The sequence below is a fragment of the Lissotriton vulgaris genome, chromosome 9 (assembly GCF_964263255.1).
Source record: "Lissotriton vulgaris chromosome 9, aLisVul1.2, whole genome shotgun sequence".
Lineage (NCBI taxonomy): Eukaryota > Metazoa > Chordata > Amphibia > Caudata > Salamandridae > Lissotriton > Lissotriton vulgaris.
Window position 1 is genome coordinate 1195009354 of NC_141697.1, and position 22763 is coordinate 1195032116.

Here is a 22763-nt window from a genome sequence, read left to right on the forward strand (position 1 = left end):
CCGTTACAACGCGACTTTTACAACGCATACCATTACAACGCATAGCGCTTTGAGGTGCTGGATAGTGGTAAGTATAATTTACTATTCTAACTCCAGTCCCCGTGGACCCTAGGGAAGGTGTTGGATAGTAAATTATACTTATTCCCTATCCTAGAGCGCCCCCCAGCGCAATGCGTTGTAATGCTATGCGGAGTAAAAGTCGCGTTGTAATGGTAGTGCGGAGTAAAAGATGCGTTGTAACGGGTGTATACCGTCCAGTAAATTACTTCAGTTGAGTAGAATTTTATCATCTAATCTAACCTTCAAATAAAACCCACTGGAACTTCTGTATCTTTTTTATATTGTTGCTCGAATTCCCACTGTTGTATTTGGGCAGCCGAAGTTCTTTATGATAGAGAACGTAACATCGACCTCCGAATTCAGTACCAGAGATTGTTAAATCCTTTGTAAGATTCTGTTTATGATTACAAAACTATACTTAATGCTCCAGCTTCCTCTTTGATAGTGAATTATGTTCTTAGTTTTGTCATAAATAATTTGAAATGTGTAGGGAGCATGCATGTTTTATTAATACGGTTAGGCCCAGCATCCTTGGTATGGTTTCCCTTGACATTTTGCCTTCTGACCTTCTGTTTTTGCTGATTTGTTTTTGCTGACTTTAGGAATCTGGACACTTTACCAATGCCATCCACTGTAAAAAATGCATGTGCTCTTTACTTAAAACATGGTAACATTGGTTTATCCACAATTGGCCTATTTGATTTACTTGTAAGTCCTTTGTAAATTGAACAATATGTTCGCAGGGCCTAGAAATCAAATGCTACTAGAGGGCCTGCAGCACTGATTGTGCCACCCACTTAAGTAGCACTTTAAACATGTCTCAGGCCTGCCACCGGTGAGCCTGTATGTGCAGTTTTAAACTGCCATGTCGACCTGGCACGTTAACCAACTTGCCATACCCAAACCTTCCTTTTTACCACACATGGGGTGACCCCTAAGGTAGTCCCTGGACAGCCCAAGGGCAGGGCGCAGTGTATTTAAAAAGTAGGACAAGTACGTTTACCTTTTACATGTCCTGGTGTTAGATTTGGACTTCTACATATTGGATTTTGTTGTTTTCGTCTTGTTTTATTTATAAAATGATAGTCTATTGTTCTAAACTGGTATGGAGTATTGTTGTGGTGTTTTCACTGTGTTACTTTGTGGTGTGCACAAATACTTAACACATTGCCTCTTAGATAACCCTGACTGCTGCCTGCCATCTACCAGAGGGTGAGCATGGGTTAATTTAGACTGTGTTACTTTTAACTTACCCTGACTAGGATTGTGGTTCATGCTAGGACAGGGTGCATACTTTTGCTAACCAAAACCCAATTTCTAACAAATACACATTTTGGGGAGCCAGTTTTTCCAGAGTCATACAAATGCATAAGGGGATTTTTACAGCAATGTGAGACAGATTTGATGTTTAAAAATGTAATTGCATCCATTCAGAAACACTCCACACCAACATATCAGATCCATTTAGAAGATATTGGGAGATTTGTATTTCACACCTTCATTACAATGGTACCCTGTATCTGTATTTTCTCTTTTCTTCTTTGAGGTATGAGAACAAACTATCTTTCGTAATATGTTATGCAGAAGGAAAATATCCACATTTTGATTCATTTTTGTGATATGCTCATATGGTGTGACTAATATCATATAGCTTTTGGGGCACAGGAGCACCTGAAACAATTATCCATGCTCAGTGCTGTTTGTACTCCTCTAAAGTGAGTCTATCCTTTCTGAAAGCTATACTCCTTTCTCAGAACCTCTATGAGACTTTGTTCATCAGGGATTTTGTAGTGTTCCTTCTTCACTTTTTCAACCATTACATCCTTGTAAATTATGAAAATCCCATTGATTCCAGCACACAATCTTCAATCGTATTACAAATATTGTACACTATGAGTCCACCCTACCTATCTACTGTGTGTGTTTGTGTGTGTAAACATTCTTATTGAATGTTTGCCGATGGTTTCAATGTTCATATTTTTCAAAAAGGAGCCTAACTATGGATTATTTCCCAAAAAAGGTTAAAGTGACGTTATAGTTAGGAATTGCAATAATATCTTACTTTACATCTAAAACAATCTTAGAAATTCACTGAAAGGAATAAAGGACATTTTAGTTAGGATAGGTGAAAATGTCAGCTAAAATATACCATTTTAATCTAACAAAACCACTGAAATGCACCAGTTATAGTTATTTCAAGTAGCTATAATTCCTACCCTATAAGTAACTATAACTTGGGCCTCCACCATGCAGTGTTGTCATCAAGTTTGTCATTTAAGATGTTGCAGTGATGCTATCAGTGATGCCATAGAACTTTTTAGGTAATAAGCAGGTCATGGTGAGGGTGTCAGGCTCTGCGCCCATCCCCTCGTTGGTACCACACATGGCCTGTATTAGGAAGATGAGGTTTTAGTTTTGCTAATAACTTTAGTTCCACTTGACAAATCTTCATGAAACTTCACAAAAAAAAGTTTACCCACCTCTGCTAATTTCTCGAACGTTTTGGGGTGATCTGTGAAGCGGGGGCTAACAAAAAGGGGGATTTTCCCATGCAAAATTAGACATTGATACTAATAAACCAGCTGAAACAGAATTACACCAAAGTTGGCAGATAGCTAGATCTTTACCCAAGTGTGCTAATTGTGATCTGGTGTAAACATAGCTATATTGACAGCAGGTGCCACAGGAGACCCTCAGGAGGCCTGTAGAACCACGTATTTAAATAAAATAAAGCATTGTGATTTGCCCAGCATGCTTTTTCTTTCGTTGGTAATTTTGCTCTCTGAATAATGGGCCGCAGCATCAGAAGAAATGATGCAGCCGCCATTACAGGACACAGGGACTTGGCACAGTGCCCTGAAAATGTTTTTAAAATACCATATAAAGGGGCAGGGTCTGACCCACTGGCTCTTGTGGACAGGTCCCAGAGGGACACCCCAGGCTCAAAATACAAATGTTATATATTTTTGGGGTATGATCCACCTTGACTGGGAAAATGAATTGCAAAAAAAAAAATTTAAGGGGTAGATGTCTGTTGGGGGGGTCCCGCTGGAGCTTGACCATGGGGCCTGGACTACGAGCATATGTGGCAGGGGTTGGACACCCAAGATGGGGTGATCACAGGGCCTGGCTGCAGGGCAGGCCCTGCGCCCAACCCCATGCCCTGCACAGCTGATGGCGGTGCATGGTGGGGGGTGGGCGCCCACGGCGGGTGAATTTCACTGGATGCCTTTTTGATTGAAAAAACACCGACATTTACCTGTTATAAACATATACTGAACTGACTAGAACATATGCCCCCGTCATGCTCTCCTTAAGACCTCAGAGATCTCATGACATGTTCAGTGACATCATTGCTGACATCACTGATAATCTCTCAAATCCATTCCATTGATGAAGGAATTTATGGAATGCCTGAAAAATCTGTCTTCAAGCGAAAATACCATTTCCCACCAAAAGTTTTGGACATAGTGCATGCAAATTTGATAGATCCCCACTGCAAACATATGCTTACATCTAAAAATTAACACCTGTCCAGAAAAGTAGATTTCTTAGTGACCACCACTTCGGTCAGAAGAATGACTGTGCTACCATCCCTGTTTTTTCATGAGCCTTATACTATGTTTCTCACAATCTGGTACTTTAATAAAATTGGCACCTCCTTCCTTCTACAGTCATATCAGTCTTCCCTATAAATCTCATGTATTTTCCACCCACAGTTCCTAACGTAGTAGATTAGGAAGTCCTGGAAACTGGTGGTTTGCTACCTCCATTTTACACAGGTTTGACTAGTAGACAGTTCATATTCTGGTGCTTAGTTTTGTATATCACTACCGTCCTTAGAACCATCCATAGGACAACAAGCAGCCATTGCTTGCTTGTATTCTGACCCTAGAACTAGTGCTAATATATCAGAAGCCTATCTGTGGAACTAATTTGGTGAAGCTTTCTTTCTCACTTTTTTTATGCATTCTCCTGAAGTAATATCAGTGCGGATCCCATGACGATGAAATTTTACTTCTCCATCATGGACAGCAACCCATCTGCCTCCTGAGTAAAGTCAGGAAAATGATAAGGCAAATAGTGATTAGTTATTCAGACTGTTCTTTTTTAGGTCTCACCTATGCAGCGCGCATGCGCCGCATAGAAGGGCCTTACTTGTGGCGGCATCCACCTTGCGGGAGCGAGCAGGGGCGCGCCAAAAGCATGAGTGCAGTGCTTGAAAATGGGCAGACTGCTCTCCCAAGCGCTCACGGGCGCGTGCCTCTCTCCTCGCCCACACATCCTGTCCCTGTTCTGCCCAAAGATGGTGCGCCCGATCACCTTTTATTCAGCCTCTGCCTTTCCAAACTTCCTTTTGTATTTTGTTCTGCCTTACAAAATTAAACTTTTACCATAAATCACCTTCAGTTTAGAAGAGTATTTCAGTCAATCTTGCTGTCGCCTTTTGTTGTCATTAAATGTTTTGTGAACAGTCCTTCCTTTATTGTTATGACTGACTCCGCTTTGCCTGATATCCAGCACTTCACATCAGACTCTTTCCCTGGCAGTGTACGAGGGTGCTTTCTCAAAATATCCTATCATTTGTTCAAATGATTTTGTGGCACCTACATGACTTTTAGTTCTTCTTCAGATATTGATATTGGATGTGTATTTCATTTTGTATTCTCGTGCGAACTCGTGCATATCTCCTGCCGCATTTGTTTTTATGTTCTTGTGTGTATCTGTTCTTTTAGATTGTTGGCTAATATTTTTCTCTTTGCTTTTTGGCACATTTCTCAATATTTTATGCTACTTCACTATATTTCTTTTTGTCTAATTTCTTTCTGCGATTGTAGTATGTATGTTGTAGTGACAAATCTCCTTTTCGTTTTACAGTATTCAGTGACCTTCCCCATATCTTATTATCCCTTACCACTTTACTTCTCTTCAAAGCTTGATCTGTACAGCTGTTTCCCACCATGTTTCTTCTTCATAACTTGTGCTTTTGGAAAAGGCTCCATTGTTTCACCGATCACCTACCCCTCAACCATATGCCGAGGTTCTGCACCAGTTGTAACTTGGGCCATAGACAATTTGTTAATCTTCAGCTTTCAATTTCACTTGGGAATAGTCAACCCTCTCACTTTGTCTTTTGCTTCCCATGCCCTTCATCACCCTCTTTCCTATGAGGATTCTCCTGTTGTTCGCCAGTTATCACTTTACTGTGTGAGTAGCGTATGCAGACAGTTATGGTGTTTCAGGGTTTTGGCTGTATAGATCTAATGGCTTTTGGGGCAGGATGAGTACATGACCCTACCCACAGCAAGCATTGGCATAGCCAATAGGTCTCGCCTTTGGGACCTTATAAGTGTTTAGCCATGCAACAGTTGATTTTGTTGCACCAAGGATATTGTGCTGCATAACTAAATAATTAGAAGGTCCCAAAAGCGAGACCTATTGGCTATGCCAATGCTTGTCTTACTACCTATGAGGAAAGGCCTATCTGATGCCTCTATGCACTCTTGGTAGCCAAGTCAGCTCTTTACCTCAAAGTGGCAGCGCAATATCCATCAAAAAGGGGTGTTTTCTTCCTTTTAAAAGAAAGAACTAAAAAGATTTTGTAAGGTTTAATTTAAATTGTCATTGGTTAAGGGAAACAGGAAAATACTTTACGTAGATATCTGTTTAAGAGAAATTACTGTTCAAAAACATAAGTGGAGATACTCTGTTGATGAGTTCTGTAAAGATTCTGTGACCGTGTTAAAGCGTTATCAGTAAGTAACTTTTTATTGATGCTAATAATGCCAGAATAGTCATTATGGCTATTGGCCAAAGGAGTATATAGTTTATAGGTTGATCATTGTTAATACTTGCTGAGATCATTGTTATAAATTATTGTCTGAGAATTATAAAAATTGCCTGCATTGTAAATACTGAGACCAACTCTTTTTCATCTTGAATTTGTAGGTCTGGTAATGATTGGTGTAATCATTGCATCCAGGAAAGTGGGAATAAACCCGGATAATGTAGCTACTCCCATTGCAGCCAGCCTTGGAGATCTTATAACCCTTTCGCTGCTGGCTGGAATCAGCAGCACCCTTTTTAAATACATAGGTACTGTAATAGTATTTGGTTTACATATGTTTGTTAAAAAAAACACTGCTATTAAAAATGTAACTTATTATTGTAAGGATATTTTTCAGTGCTAGGAACAAATCACAACAAAAAAATGGATCTGTATTTCAGAGGTGAGTAATCAATCAATCTAAAAGTTTATATTGACTGTTAAAGAAAAACACTAATAGAAATATACACTCTGCATTATAAGACTGTAAGAAGAGATATCAATTTAAAAGAACATTGAGTTACAGTGATAAACAACTGATTTCAAGAAGACACCAGCAGAAAAATGTTACCTCATCATTTAACATTTGTAAAAAGCACAAAGCAACCCTACAACTATTGCAGTTATCAATTTTTCAAATAAAAGGTTAAAAAAGTGTTGGGTAAAAATTGTCTAATGTTTGCAAACAATTTAGTATGTAACAATGATTAACAGCAAACTAAATCGCAGGGGCAAACAACAACATTTGAATTACTGTATTAGCTTAATGGAAGGCAAATCAAGCAACGAACAGTGCCAGAATGAAGTTAGATCAACTCGGCCAACAAGACATTACTTATGATTTTAAATAGTTTGTACTAATGTCAAGGCTGGTTATAAACTGAGTAAAATTGATCACCAAGTTTCCCAGGGCCTGGGAGTTTTCTCAAATGGACTGCATCATCCGCATAAAACAGAACGGCATAGGTTTACCACAGACAATGTTAACATCAACACCCTTCTCAACCAAATAACGTTTCAAGTAATTTATGTATAAAATAAACTAGAGTGGCACTAGAATACATCCTTGGTGGACCCTTCTTCCAAAATGAGAGGTGAGTAAAACAATTCTCACGGAATAGTCTAATTGAAAGGATACACCGGAGGACTTTAAGGTGGTTTAGAGCCCCCAATGAGGTGATTGCAACAAGGACACTCCAACTACCAGGCTCCCAAGCTCCCTTAGGAACAAACTCCGAGACTTACCCAAGCGAGTGGGCTGCCCTACACCGAGCGATTATTGCGCTACCGGTATCCCCGCTTCATGGGCCATGCCCGGTGAGGTGATTGCTGCTGGGAGACTTCATCTACTAGGCTCCCAAGCTACTGGAGGCGCTAACTCCAAGTGTTTCCAATGGGGACGGGCTACCCTACAACGAGCGCTTATAGTGCTACCAGCTTCTCCACTGTGCAGGACACATGTGGGCTAAGGGCGGGCACTTGTTTGCCTGTCATTGGCCGGAGGTGGCTAGGCTAAGCCTGGTCTCTTGGCTCGTCTCACCAGAAGGTACAGTTTTAATGGTATCCTTTAGTCTGCATATTACCATTGTTTGTGGAGTCCACTTTTGCGACACTGTTGATTGTTTGCCAATGCGGACTCTTGCCTTGCATTTATGCCATTTGCCTACTGTCAATTCATTTAACCATAATGGGGTAAAAGAAGGAGATTGATCCCGGTTCTGCTACTACCCCACTTGCTAAAATTACTTCTTTTGATGGTATGCTGCAGCGAGCTATCAGCGTTGTTATTGGAGAGATTGCGCTCTCTGAGAGGAGGTTGTCCATAAGCGCCGGTGATGGTAGTGGTCAAAACTGCAGTGCGGGACTCAGTTAAGTCCTCTTTTGGTTGATTGTTTGTCTGCCTCAGTTGCGGGCACGCCTTGCATCTCACCATGTATGTCCTTATTAAGTCCAAATTATTTAAAGGCGACAAGCCCCTCTTCGTCAAATGCAGCAACTTCACTAAGAAAGTCTAATCGGGCAGTGTAAGCAGTGCTGTGATGACATTGTCTTTGACCCAGCTCCTCTGTCAATTTCCCTACAGACCGATGAGTAAAGGCCTTGTCTTCTCCACTGTTGTGTTCCTCCTTCAAAGCGGGGGGATTCACAGCCCGGGGCTAACAATAGCCTGTCTCTCCATTTGGAACGCTTTTTTGAACAGCTCAAGACCTGGCTTAAGTCAGAATTTCCTGCGCTGTTTATATGTTTCGAGGCCCTAAAACCAAATTAGCTTTGGCCTTGGCGTGTTCTTGTTCATGAACCCCTGCTTGTAAAGATAACGCCCATCATCCAGCAGTTTCATGATGCGTAAGCGCAAGTTTGTTCTAAAGCGAGGCTCCTGTCTTGGCATTCAGTACTGAAGCGCCTATGGGCTCAGCTCCAATCAGGATTCCTCCACGTGAGGAGCATGTCAGCCAAAACAATCGGAAGAGCAGGCCAATTGGGGCTACCCAACAAGATACCCATGCTAGCACAGTGGCAGCCACAGAAGTCGGGCACTCTAGCATGACTTCTCAGGCTTGAAAGTTGGTTAAGGGCCACACAGGGCATGAGTTGATGCCTGACAAAATGTAGTGCTCGAGGCATGTGGGCTGCTGAATTCATATCTGTGCATAGATCGCCGCCTAGTGTTGGGTCCGGATGATTGCACATTGTTGTCCTGGAAGAGTCTTCGAAGTATCACGAGATAGGTGGCTCCTCCCCTGGACTACAGTGCGCATGGGCATCGACTCCATCCCCAGATTGTTTTTTTCCGCCATTGGGTTTGGATGTCTTTGGTTCCCTCTTGTCGGAATCGATAAGAATTAACTTAACTTTACTTGAGACCAAAAGGTCTTTAGGACTTGCGTCGGTATTGTCTTGCGTTCGACTTCGCAACTTTCCTCGGCTCCAAGCCAAGCTTGTACTTCCGCGTGCTTTCGGCGCGGAGGGCCTAGTCGACGCTCCAGACTCTTCGACCATCCATTATGGAACGAAGTCCATTCAAACGATGTCCGGTGTGTAACTCCAAGTACCCACACATCGACGTCCACCCGGTGTGCAACAAGTGCCAGTCGCCGGACCACGACGAGCCAAGTGTATGGCCTGTTCAAGGTTCCGGTCCAAGAAAACACTCAAGCTCCGTCGAGCTGCGCGCCTGGAGGCCCAGCAATCTGCACCGGCGCCTACGGACATTTTCAATGCTGGGGAGGTCGAGGATGAAGATATCCAGGACATCTCAGAATCTAACCCCGCTTCGGAGGTCGAGGACGACTACGATGCCGAGGCCGAAGATTTCGGTGAAGTCGTCGAGGAGGTAGGGGAAGACGACGGGGCCCTTGGGACCATGGAGGATAGCTCGGACGAAGAGCTTCCTCAAACTGACTCCGGGGCCGTTCAAATCAATAAGGCCCAGGTCGAGGGATCACCTTCGGGCCTTACCCGAAACCTTGTTGCAAGTTCCTCGGCCCCGCCTGCTGGCCCGGCCACGGACATTGGTACCGATTCACTCCCGGCGACACAGAAACTGAAAGTGAAATCTACGGTCTCGACGCCCGAAATATCGAAACCGAAAGTGCGCATTGCATTGGTCGGATCGAAGACTTCGGAGGCCTCGGCGCCGAAGAAATCTAAGATGGCTGTCGAGCCGAAGAGCCACGTCAAAATGGCCGACCCGAAGGCTACTACGTCGAAGCCGAAGGTTATGGGGTCGGACGCGGCCGCATCGGCGCCGAAGACTGTCGACGCCGGCAAGGGTCGACTCGATCACAAGAAGACGGTCGATGACCCCAAGAGGTCTCTTACCGACCCGAAGAAGCGGCCAGATGACCCGAAGACCCTCTCTGCCCCGCTTCCACACGACAAGGCCAAGGGAGCTGCGCCGAGTGCGTCGACTCCGAGGGGAACCTCGTCGGACTCGACTCCAAAACCGACCGCTAAGGACTCTGTCGAACCGGCGCGTCCATCCGCCGCGTTCACAAAGAAGGTTACGGAGACCCCTACAGCGCATTAGGGACAGCGCTGCAGCAGTCGAGCCGAGGGACCCTCCGCCGGCCAAGCCTCTGGAGAAAACGGCGAAGGCGCCCACGCCGATCCTTTTCACCTTGCCGCCTAAGACGGCGCCGAGGGCTTTCGCTGCTAACCCGGGGGCCGGCGTGCCCGAGAAGGTATCTTCGACGCCGAAGGCATCGTTGGTGGTCCTCGGCCCACGGCCTCGACAACTTTCAGAGGAAGAGCGTCGAGAACATTTAATCGACGCCGAAACGGGCAGGCTTTCCCTCCTGAAGAGGAAAATCACCCCAGAGCCCCAATTGGAGTCGTACAAGATCCCACTCAAACGGAAGATGGACTCTGCTGGTACTCCAGCCTTGGTGGAGCCCATTTCACCACAGGCTCACGAACTCTCGCCCACTCACTCCAATGTAGACGCTGGTGAGGGCGACGACGAGGATGAATACAGCTATCCCATCTACACAGACCCAGAGGATGTGGCAGAGCCCTGGTCTGCTGGTGGTGAGCCTGGGGACCCGCATTCTGGGCAAGACCCTCAGCTCTTCTCCGCGAAAACTTCCCCCACTGAGGACTCTGCGGCTTTCAATGCCCTTATTGAGCGGGCAGCGGCCAATCACAACGTCGAGCTGCATGCTGACCCTGTGGACGTCGACTTCCTCTTTGACACCTTTTCTGTCTCTGAAAAGACTGTAAAAACTCTGCCAATGTTGAAGGGTGTTTTAAAGCACGCTGCTGAGGTCTTCAAAGAACCCACCAGGGCTAGAGTCATCAACCCGAGGATCGACAAAAAGTACAAGGCGGCGCCCACAGATCCAACTTATATTAAGGGACAGTTGCCTCTGGACTCCCTGGTTGTCTCCAATGTCCGGAAGAGGGCCAACTCGCAGACTACGGGTGATGCTCCTCCCCCAGACAAAGAATCAAAAGTCTTTGAGGCTTCGGGGAAGATGGTGGCAGCGCAGGCAGCCAACATATGGCGCATCTCTAACACGCAGGCGCTCCTGGCGCGTTATGACAGGGCACACTATGATACCCTAGAGACCCTTTTGCAACATCTACCCGATCAATATAAGGAAGGGGCTGAAATGGTAATTCAGGAGGGGAAGCTGATCTCCAACGCTTCCATAAAGTGCGCTCTGGACGCGGCTGACACCGCCGCACGCGCAATTAACACTAGCGTTATGCTTCGTAGACATGCATGGCTACGGATATCTGGGTTCAAGCCGGACATTCAAACCACCATCTTGAACCAAACGGTCAACCCAGATCACCTGTTTGGCCCTGAGGTTGATACCACCCTTAAGAAGATGAAGAAGGACACCGACACTGCAAAATCCATGGGTACCTTGCAGTCCCAGCAGTTTCGGAGTGGGTCCTTTCATCGCTCCAATACTAGAGGCACCTCAAGGGGCCAACTTTCGCAGTCAGCGCAGTTCTACAAAGGCAACACCCAGACTTCTTATGCCAACAAGGGTCGAGGTGGATACCGCGGCAACAACGCCAAGGGCAGAGGACGTGGCAACAACAGCTCCAGGTCCTCTACCGCCAACAAACAGTGACGCATTGTCACTGCCCCCCGACCACACAACACCGGTCGGGGGAAGACTCCAGCAGTTCCTGCCCGTGTGGAAGTCCATCACCACGGACAGGTGGGTCAGAAAGCTTATCCACTTTGGTTATTGTCTGGAGCTCACATCCACTCCACCCAACATACCCACAAGGCACCGTCCTATGTCCGGCGAGCACTTGCACTTATTGCAGCAGGAGGTCACAGTCATGCTGCAAAAAGGGGCAATAGAGCTCGTGCCCTTGCAGGAAAGAGGTTCGGGAGTTTACTCCCTGTACTTCCTGATTCCAAAGAAGGACGGATCCCTCAGACCCATCCTGGATCTCAGGCCCCTCAACTTTTACATCCTATCAGAGCATTTCCACATGCTAACACTGCAGCAAGTTCTCCCACTGCTTCAACAGGGGGACTTTCTGGCAACTCTGGACCTGAAGGATGCGTACTTCCACATTCTGCTACATCCTTCACACAGAAAATACCTCAGGTTCACCATCCAAAACCAGCACTACCAATTCAAGCTTTTGCCTTTCGGGGTCACCACGGCACCCAGGGTATTCACAAAGTGCCTGGCGACGGTGGTGGCGCATCTGAGACGTCAAAACATCCACGTCTACCCCTATCTGGCTCATTCAGGGGAAGTCGGCCCAGCAGTGCGCCGACCACGTGTCCCACACCATTCACCTCCTGCACGATCTGGGATTCTCACTGAATTACCCAAAATCCCATCCCCAGCCCGCCCACATACGGCAGTATCTGGGTGCGACCATAGACACTCTGGCGGCCACAGCCCAGCCAAATTCAGTGAGAGTCGACAGCATTCAATCGCTGATCCAAAAGTTCAGACCTCAACACTCGCTTCCAGCAATAGTGTTCATGCAGTTGATAGGCATGATGGCCTCCTGCATCTCCATTGTCCCGCACGCCAGACTACATATGCGTCCGCTTCAGGAGTGCTTAGCACGTCAATGGACTAAGGCTCACAACCAGTTGAAAGACCTAGTGTTGGTGAGCGGTCGGGCATACAACTCTCTGCATTGGTGGAATCCACGAAACCTTTGCAAGGGCCGACCATTCCAGGAGCCTGTGCCAGAGATTATCCTGACCACGGACGCATCTCTCTAGGGATGGGGAGCGCATGTACTCCAATACACTGTGCAGAGACAGTGGACGCAGCAACAGGGGAAGATGCACATCAATGTTCTAGAACTGATGGCGATCTTCATGGCACTGAAGGCTTTCAAAGTACATTTATGCAACAAGGTCGTGCTGATTCGGACGGACAACATGACGGCAATGTACTACATTCAAAAGCAGGGAGGCACACGCTCTCCGCAGCTGTCTCATCTGGGTCAGAGCATGTGGAAGTGGGCCATTCAAAGGAACATCTTCCTCATGGCAGAGCACCTCCCGGGCAAGGACAATCAGATGGCGGACCTGCTCAGCAGGCACAGCCACCAGATGCACGAGTGGGAGATACATCCATCAGTACTCCAGCCGTACTTCCAAAGGTGGGGTCATCCAGAGATAGACCTGTTCGCCACAAACGAGAACGCAAAATGCCAAAGCTTCGCCGCCAGGTTCCCACACCCACAGTCGCAGGACAATGCGATATGGATGAACTGGTCAGGCAAATTTGCGTACGCTTTTCCCCCAGCACCTCTGATACCGCTGGTGGCACGCAAGCTCAGGCAGCACTCGATGACTCTCATCCTAGTTGCTCCAACGTGGGCTCGCCAACCATGGTACACCACGTTTCTAGAACTGTCCGTGGTACCGCATCAAAGGCTACATCTCACACCCAGCCTTCTGACGCAGAGCCATGGCGACATTCAGCACCCAGATCCGCAACAGCTCAACCTGGCGATCTGGCTCCTGAAGTCCTAGAGTTTGGCTATCTAAACTTGCATGGACATCATTCGGGAGGCGAGGAAGCCCACTACTAGAGCCTGCTATGCAGCGAAATGGAAGCGGTTTGTCATTTATTGTGCAAACCACAACATTAACCCGCTGGATGCTTCTATTCAGAACATCATCTGTTACCTTTTCCATCTGTACAAGTGTAATCTGGCCTATACTTCCATTCGCATTCATCTGTCTGCAATGGCCGCTTATCTCCAAAATAGACAGCACCTTTCACTCTTCAAGGTGCCTGCCATCAAAGCTTTTTTGGAAGGCCTCAAACAAGTCATTCAACCACGGACTCCACCAGCTCCTGAGTGGAACCTTAATGTGGTTCTTACCAGGCTGATGGGTCCTCCCTTTGAACCACTGCATTCCTGCGAGATTCAGTTCTTGACATGGAAAGTGGCTTTCCTCGTAGCAATTACATCACTACTGAGGGTTAGTGAATTACAAGCCCTCACAATCCAAGAGCCATTTATCCAAATTCATTCAACAAGGTGTTGCTCCACACTAATCCTAAGTTTCTGCCCAAGGTTGTGTCTCAGTTCCACATCAACCAAACAATCGAATTACCTGTTTTCTTTCAAAATCCTGAATCATTGGCGGAGCGGATGCTCCATACCCTTGACGTTAAACGGGCCCTAATGTATTACATTGATAGGACCAAGGATTTTAGAAAGACTAAGCAACTCTTTGTCGCCTTTGCACCACACCACAAAGGTAACCCTATTTCCAAGGCTGGTATTGCTAGGTGGATCGTTAAATGTATCCAGATCTGCTATCTGAAAGCTAAGCGTACTCTTACCATTCCACCAAGAGCCCACTCCACCAGAAAGTTGGGGGCCTCTATGGCATTCCTTGGAAACATTCCTTTGGAAGACATATGTAGAGCAGCCACATGGTCTACCACACACACATTTACTAAGCATTACTGTGTTGATGTGCACTCCAAACAGCAGGCAGCTGTAGGGCAGGCTGTTCTCAAGACACTTTTTCAAACTGCTGCAGCTGGCACGGACGGCCGCCGCTAATGGAGGGACTGCTATGTATTCTATGCACAGATATGAATTCAGCAGCCCACATGCCTCGAACCGAATACGCTACTTACCAGTATGCATCTGTTCTTGGCATGTAGGGCTGCTGACATTCATATTGCCCGCCCTCCTCCCCGGCGCCTGTAGCAGCTGCAGTATTCACATATACTCATAGCATGGTCATCATTCACTGAGTTTCACTCCATCTTGGCCACAATGGCTAAAAACAATCTGGGGATGGAGTCGATGCCCATGCGCACTGTAGTCCAGGGGAGGAGCCACCTATCTCGTGATACTTCGAAGACTCTTCCAGGACAACAATGTGCAATCATCCGGACCCAACACTAGGCGGCGATCTATGCACAGATATGAATGTCAGCAGCCCTACATGCCAAGAACCGATGCATACTGGTAAGTAGCATATTCGTAATTTACCGCCTGCAGCGTGTCCATACGTGGCTATACTCTTTGGAGTTCCTTCTTTGAGCAAGGACCAGTCTGGAGCTTATAAGGTGCTGTATAACAAAACATTGGACTGGTTAGTACAGCATAAAGGGTTCCCATTAACCAATTCCAAAGATATTTTCATGGTGCATAGATGTGCATCTATTGGCTTTGACCCTGGAGATCCCACCAGTGGCTGTATTATTATCAATTTTAGATTTCCGTTTTTAGGGCAAAACTCATTGTTTGGGATTTTTTAGTCACTGGTCTGAGGAGCGCTGTCACCTTGGTTCCATTGGGCTTTTTTTTTATAAACCACCAATTGTTTATTGCCCAAACAGATTTAGCCCTATGAATCCTCCTTTCAACCAATAAAGGGTTGTTGATGAATTTTGCACCAACCCTCTCCTTGCCAAATTACCCGTCAGACTTTTGGAATGCGTCATGGGGCTCCTTCCCAAGGTCTTGCAATCACATCGCGGAGGACTACTGCGCTTTTCGCAATCCCTACCAAAAATTTATTTGATCCCGTTGCAGACATAGATTGACTTTTGCCTGTGGCAAATCTGCCTAATAGCATTGGTATAGACCAGATTACAGCCCCTTCGGATGGAGCTTTACACAGACACAATACTGTGCGCACCTACTCTCTTTTAAATTGGAATGTTGCCGGGAAAGTTGTTAATCCAGATTGGCGGACCTTTATTAACATGTATAACATCATTCTCCCGCCGGAGACCTGGGTGACCACTGCTATTCTATTTGTTGGTTATACATGCTACTCTTGTATAAATAAGGCCCACCTGCTACTTATAACTATTCCTAGTGCAGGGAGAATGCAATTGTAAATAGCAAATCCCTATGCATCTAATGTTCTACTTTGCATTATATAACATAATTGCAACATGATAATGAAAAAGGCTGAGTGATCACTTATAAAGAATGTGAAAAAGACTTTTATTAGTACAAATCATTTTAAAATGTATGATACATCCTGCCTGTGATATTACATGGCAAAAGTTAAAAACACAAAGAAGGATAAAAAACCTGGAACTTTGTGCAGAAAAAAGGCTGCAAAAGGAGTTGATGAAAAGTAATGTGATAAGTTATTATTGGACTCTCGCTAGCCCGGAGCCTGTTTTTTATCTTTCAGTAGAATTAATGGAGCAGCAAAGGTCTCTCCTTTCTCGATTTAGATCCGGATCAGTGAGGTAGCTCATGAGTGTTGGAAAGGCAACTGATGCCTTGGGAGGTAGGTACTACCCGGGCTTGTCCTTGTAACGAGGTTTCTCCGCAATCACTACTGCACTGTATGTTCTTTTGTAATTATTTCAGTTATTCATGAAGACTTTTCCTTAAACCCCTATTAAAAACATTAGGACATTGTAGATGTGTACAGGCCTTGTGCAATCTGCTACTTTTGAATACGCCAAGTATCTGTTTTAGGGTAAGTGCTTTTCTTAAAGCTGCGATCCGAGTCAAGAAAACAATGGAAGGATAATATTATTTGTTTTACGGATATAACCGCTTCCAAATTTTAGATATTTATTGTTTTTGACTATGTTGTATATAAATTTTATATGCACTTTGCACTTTATATGTATGCTGCTAATAGCCTTATTTATATGCTGCTGTTAATATACTGCTGAATGTTTTGCTTGTACTAAATTGAGGTTAATGTCACGTAATAATTCAGTGGGCCTTGATGTACTTTTTAAGTCTTGTTTTATAATTATTTTTGATTGTACTGTGTTGATTTATCTCTTTTATGGCCATGATTTGCCGAATAAAAACTCTTTGATGATGATGAAAGGATGCTAATGTACTAACTACCATTTAGACATAGGAGGAAGGCTTAACTTCTGAAAGTCTACTACTTTGTGTCTCAAAATTGTATTCAGTCTTCATTTTCTTAACTAAATGCTTCATAATTGCTCAGAATTGTTTATTACCATGAAATGCCTGATTTAAGGGATGGTCATAATTGAAAATCTGCTCAAATATTGGAGGATTTACCGGCTACATATACGGTGGTAGTCAGTTTATTTAGAGTGAAGTAGATTGTAGACATCCTGCCGGCGGACACTCCTGTGAATCCGCCTTGCTCTCCAGCAGTGATGTGGAGGTAGCTGTAAAACACCCCCTCATATTATGGGAACTCAATATGTGGACTGTGACAAGGTCCTTCTAGTATGGTGGTACATTTACATTACACTCATTTGGGAGAATTTCCGCTGACAATTACAGACACTGGGATTTTGCTTCTCACTTTTTCAACACAAAACTCGCTCCTATGACATAAACAGACACTTTGGTGAAAATATTCAACACCTAAGAGGAGAACTCTGAATCTGGGAAATCTACCACAATGGCAGGAGGACAGAACATCTGTCACCCAAAATCTAACTGAGGCTGTTAGTCTAATTCTAAAACACCTTCAACACAGAACACTTCCAATGTAGTTCGCCAGCCACCCACTGACAATCATAGAGACCTGGCACTATAGACACGGATAGCTTGCTTCATGGCTGGCACTTTGCTATCGTGAACCAAATTTCATAAAAACTAGTATCACTAAGTGCCTGCACATTTGCAGATAATCTCTGTACCACATCTCAGCCGCCAATCCCTAGTATTCCACGCTGAAACAGAAATACATTTTGGGCATAGACAGATTGTGGTTTTACAACGATACAGAGGCTACAGTGAAAAAATGAGTGAGCATTAAATTACAACTTCCCGAATTCTTATTTGCATCTGTACTTTCAGAGCTGGTAGCAAAAAAACAAAATATGCTGCACAGCACTGAAAGCAGCAGTGCCGGTGAGTGCTGCCTGGTTGAGTTCTAGTGAACAGCGAGGAGATATTTAGAAAGGGAGGGAAGATTCAATAGGAATATGTTGGAAGTGGACACCGGAAGCAGTTATCTGTAGTCAGTCTTGAGTGAAACAGCAGTTATCTGGCTATTGTGATATCCCTAAACTTTTCTCAAATTTGAGAATGTCATGTTCTCTTAAGCAAAAACAACAGGTGATGGACCGAATGTGGATCAATGTCACACATTCAACCCAGTCAAAAGATCTGGGTCCTAATCCATCGTTTTTTTGCACTCCACACCACCCCGGGTTAGACAATGGCGATATGCAAATCAGCTCTGACCCTGTGCCCCATGGGAACAGTCCAGTCCGAACTACAAAAGCCATGTCCTTCCCAGAACAGAATCAAGCATCCGAGGACCGGACCGGTTTCGAGGTAACACCTCTCATCAGCCCGGCTAGCTTGACTCCAGTGGTGTGGAGTGCCTGGGACCCACGTCTGGGCATCCCCAGTACACTTATAGCGGTATTTGCAAAAACAACAGGTGATGGACCGAATGTGGAACAATGTCACACATTCAACCCAGTCAAAAGATCTGGGTCCTAATCCATCGTTTTTTTGCTCTCCACACCACCCCGGGTTAGACAATGGCGATATGCAAATCAGCTCTGACCCTGTGCCCCATGGGAACAGTCCAGTCCGAACTACAAAAGCCATGTCCTTCCCAGAACAGAATCAAGCATCCGAGGACCGGACCGGTTTCGAGGTAACGCCTCTCATCAGCCCGGCTAGCTTGACTCCAGTGGTGTGGAGTGCCTGGGACCCACGTCTGGGCATCCCCAGTACACTTATAGCGGTATTTGCAAAAACAACAGGGGATGGACCGAATGTGGATCAATGTCACACATTCAACCCAGTCAAAAGATCTGGGTCCTAATCCATCGTTTTTTTGCACTCCACACCACCCCGGGTTAGACAATGGCGATATGCAAATCAGCTCTGACCCTGTGCCCCATGGGAACAGTCCAGTCCGAACTACAAAAGCCATGTCCTTCCCAGAACAGAATCAAGCATCCGAGGACCAGACCGGTTTCGAGGTAACACCTCTCATCAGCCCGGCTAGCTTGACTCCAGTGGTGTGGAGTGCCTGGGACCCACGTCTGGGCATCCCCAGTACACTTATAGCGGTATTTGCAAAAACAACAGGTGATGGACCGAATGTGGATCAATGTCACACATTCAACCCAGTCAAAAGATCTGGGTCCTAATCCATCGTTTTTTTGCACTCCACACCACCCCGGGTTAGACAATGGCGATATGCAAATCAGCTCTGACCCTGTGCCCCATGGGAACAGTCCAGTCCGAACTACAAAAGCCATGTCCTTCCCAGAACAGAATCAAGCATCCGAGGACCGGACCGGTTTCGAGGTAACACCTCTCATCAGCCCGGCTAGCTTGACTCCAGTGGTGTGGAGTGCCTGGGACCCACGTCTGGGCATCCCCAGTACACTTATAGCGGTATTTGCAAAAACAACAGGTGATGGACCGAATGTGGATCAATGTCACACATTCAACCATTGTTCATTCAATGTTCTCTTAAGCAACATTCAGCCCTAGGCAAGTTGATTATCTGAATCCTTGGGCCTTTGACTGTTAGATTTCCATCATAATACCTGACAACCCAGACTGACCACTTTGTTTTGGGTTTGGCCACTATCCAGTGTCTTCTCAAGTGCATCTGATAAGTCTTCAGATTCTCAAATAAAATGACATCATCTAACAATATCATCCTTAGTAGAGTTAGTTGCATGCCACCTACTGGGAGTCTGAATGGATACAAAGCTGAAGAGTGCACATGGGGTTAAAACATTGAACACAAAACTTAGTATGCAGGACCATTTTCATAAGAGTTAAACCTCAAAAGACCCTCTATCAGCAAGAGTTTACGAAAGTCTTTGCAAGGCCCACTTCTTCATCCTTTTCGTTTTCTGTCAAAATACCAGATAAAACGAAAACTGCAATTGACTTCTCTGAGCCTCGGGCAGAATCTAGGAACATAAGAACTTCCTTCAGAGCGAGTAAAGCCTTCAAGGATTCAAAGAGATAGGTCCCATCCTGCAGCTGAGAATAACTTGAGCACTGAAGAGAAGCATCCACATTTTGCAAAACTGCAGTTCAGCGCCAAAGGGGACACACAATTTCTTCAGACGTCTGCAACAGCATGGGACGGGTTGGAATTACGAGGCTTCCCTCCCCCTGGCTACCACAGGTTGTACCGAGGTCAGGGTGGAGGTGACAGGGGCTCAGACAACAACCTAGCGGATGCCCTGCTGCAGGTAGACTAGGTTTCAGGTGGAAACAGAGAGAAACAAAGTAATGGCGGTTATCAACACACCCATTCCTGGGAACAAATGGGAAGCCCTAGCACAAGGCTCAGATGAAGGTGACAATGGCTCTGTGGACTCTGGGGTGGATTAGGAGGAAACGGCCCACCCTGTGGTCACCCAAATGACTGCAGACATGGTCATTTGAGGAGCAGATGGGGTGGCATGTACAAGCGTGAGACATATCTAGCGAGGCAAAAACCAGAGATTATTCTCCTGCAAGAAATGCACTTGGCGGGGACCATATGTAATGTGCTGAATCAGGGCTGATATCACCTCTTGGTACACTTCAGATTTTTCTTATGCTACAGGAGGATGGGCATACTGGTGCAACAATCCCTCCCTCTCTAGGCGCCCCAAACATGATTTGACACACAGGGTACCAGGCGGTGGTGAGTGGGCAGTGTAACGGCAGTGTAACGGGGTCAGCCTTGGTACTTCCCCCTGGGCTTATAGACTGACAGATTGGGAAAAATGGACACATGGTTGACTGCTGCGCTGGATGCCCTGCTCCTCGTGGGTGGTGACCTTAAGCTAAAATACCAGGGGGACTTCGACAGGCTAACGCCCACGGGGATCAGACCTAAGCCTGACTCGCGACTGGCTTAGTTTCTCGACACCATGGGGCTAGCGGACACATGGAGGGAGGAGCAACCGAGGACACAACAGTTTAATTACAAATCTAATCAGATGCGCTCCATGTACAGACTGGACTATTTCCTGACGCCGAAGCAACAACCACACATGTTGAGGAACACCAGTATTTTACTTTGCAGCATCTTGGACCACTCACCTCGATTCACACAATTGGGTACGGGCACACAGGGGATAAGGGGGGAATGGAAGTTAGACCGCTGGGACCATGACGGACTGGACCACCAGGAAAAGGGCCACTGAGGCTTTGGGCTACTACTTTGCAGTGAACACAGGCCAGGTGGACTCGGAGGTTCATCTTCACCTGTGGAAGGTATACAAAACGGTCCTGAGGGGCATCCTTATCACACATGTCTTGGGCAAGTGTAGGGAACTTGACACTCAGGCTAGAGATCTAGAAACAAAGCTAGCGGCCTAGGAGGCTGACTACGTAGCTAACCCCACCACCTTCCTGGCGGACAAGATAAAGGGGTCAAGGTACAATCTGAGGGTTTTGGTCCATCAGGAGTCTGGGTGGGTGTACCGGGAGAAGCAGGGCAAGCTCTATGAGGTAAAGCGGGCAAATTGGTGGTGTGGCTGGCCAAAAAGGAGGAAGGCCATCTCTTGTGGTGCAGAAGGGTTGGCCTCAACCTCGGCCACCATCACACAAGCCTTTATGTAGAACTTGGCAGAGCTCGATAGAGCTAGAGGGGCTACCTCAGCACATAGCTTTGAAGACTTCGTAAAGGAGCTATTGACGGCAAAACTAGATGAGGAGGAATGCCACTCTTTATGCCGCACTCTCGGAATAGGAGATAGCAGATGCCATCAGCCAGATACAAAGGGGTTAACCCCTTGTCCAGAAACGCCATCAGTCAGATAAAAAGGGGTTAACCCCTTGTCCAGAATGGCTAAACCCGCCCCCCCCGGAGTCTTTAAATATACAAAATCTAGCATTGTGTATGTGCTTCGAGTGATATACCTCTGGGCAAACCAGTAGGGTGTCATGCCCTGAGATCTTAGGAGGGCAACAATAGTCATGATCCACAAGCCTGGGAAGCCGCCAGTGGAATGCGCCCCATACCATCCATTTTCACTCCGTAATCTCGAAACTAAGATTCTGGCAAGGGTGTTGGCCAACCGCCTACTCCAGGAGGTAGACACGCTGTGTCTCTGGAACAATCGGGCTTCAAGCCCCACAGACCGATGAGATGCAACTTATGCAGAATGATCAGAAGCCTTGTGAGATGCAACCAAAGAGCTGAGCTGGCCATCATGCTCGCTCTGGAGAAAGGCATTCAATTCAGTCGAATGGACCTGTTTAATGGCACTAGTGACTAAAATGTGTATGGGTACAAGGTTTATGTCCTCAATGAAACTGCTGTTGAAGGACTTTGTCGTCAGGGTCCTGGCAAATTGGGCGCTCCTTGAGGAGTTTAGCCTGGGCAGAGGCACTCGGCAGGGATGTCCACTGCCCGCCCTGCTCTTCGCTTTGGCATTTGAACATCTAGCCTGCTGGTTGAGAAGAGATGCACTGCTCTGAGGCGTACAATGGGACCCATATTGGGAGGACATTGTTTCACTGTATACCGATAATATACTGCTCTACCTAGCAGACCTGACAGATCTTGTCCCAAGGTGCTGAAAATACTGGAAGTATTCAGCTCATAACCTTGATATGCCTTGGTGAAAAATTGTTGTCCAGAGATTTTCATTTTAGATTTGTGTTTTTGTATCATTAGAGGAGTAATTTAGCTTGGGTAGACATTGCTAATCCGGGCCAAATTTTTCTGGACAGCATTTTTTAAAATAGCAGATGTGTTGCAGTGATGGTGTAATATTACAGGAACCATGAGACCTATGTACTTCATTTTGGTGTCAAAACATAGGTTTTGGGGGGCCAAGTAGTCGCACAGAGACAGAAAATAACTCCTCAGAGCAACTCTTCTGCCATTTTCCAAAATGGCGGCTCTATAATAATGTGTTTTAGCCATCAAATTGATAATTTATTTTAATATTGTTTTAGTCTCAGGTTTTCTGTTGATTCAAATTCGTAAACATGAGCG

The 22763-nt window shown here is 45.9% G+C and overlaps 1 protein-coding gene across 3 annotated transcripts in view; it reads left to right on the top strand.

Annotated features, from left to right (window-relative positions):
* Positions 1-22763, top strand: part of SLC41A3 (solute carrier family 41 member 3) — a 204432-nt gene that overhangs the window by 142877 nt on the left and 38792 nt on the right. For all 3 annotated transcript variants that reach the window (XM_086939266.1, XM_086939267.1, XM_086939268.1), the window contains one exon: positions 6010-6156. In XM_086939266.1, the coding sequence (XP_086795392.1) occupies positions 6010-6156 (147 nt within the window). The remainder of the gene's footprint in view (positions 1-6009; positions 6157-22763) is intronic.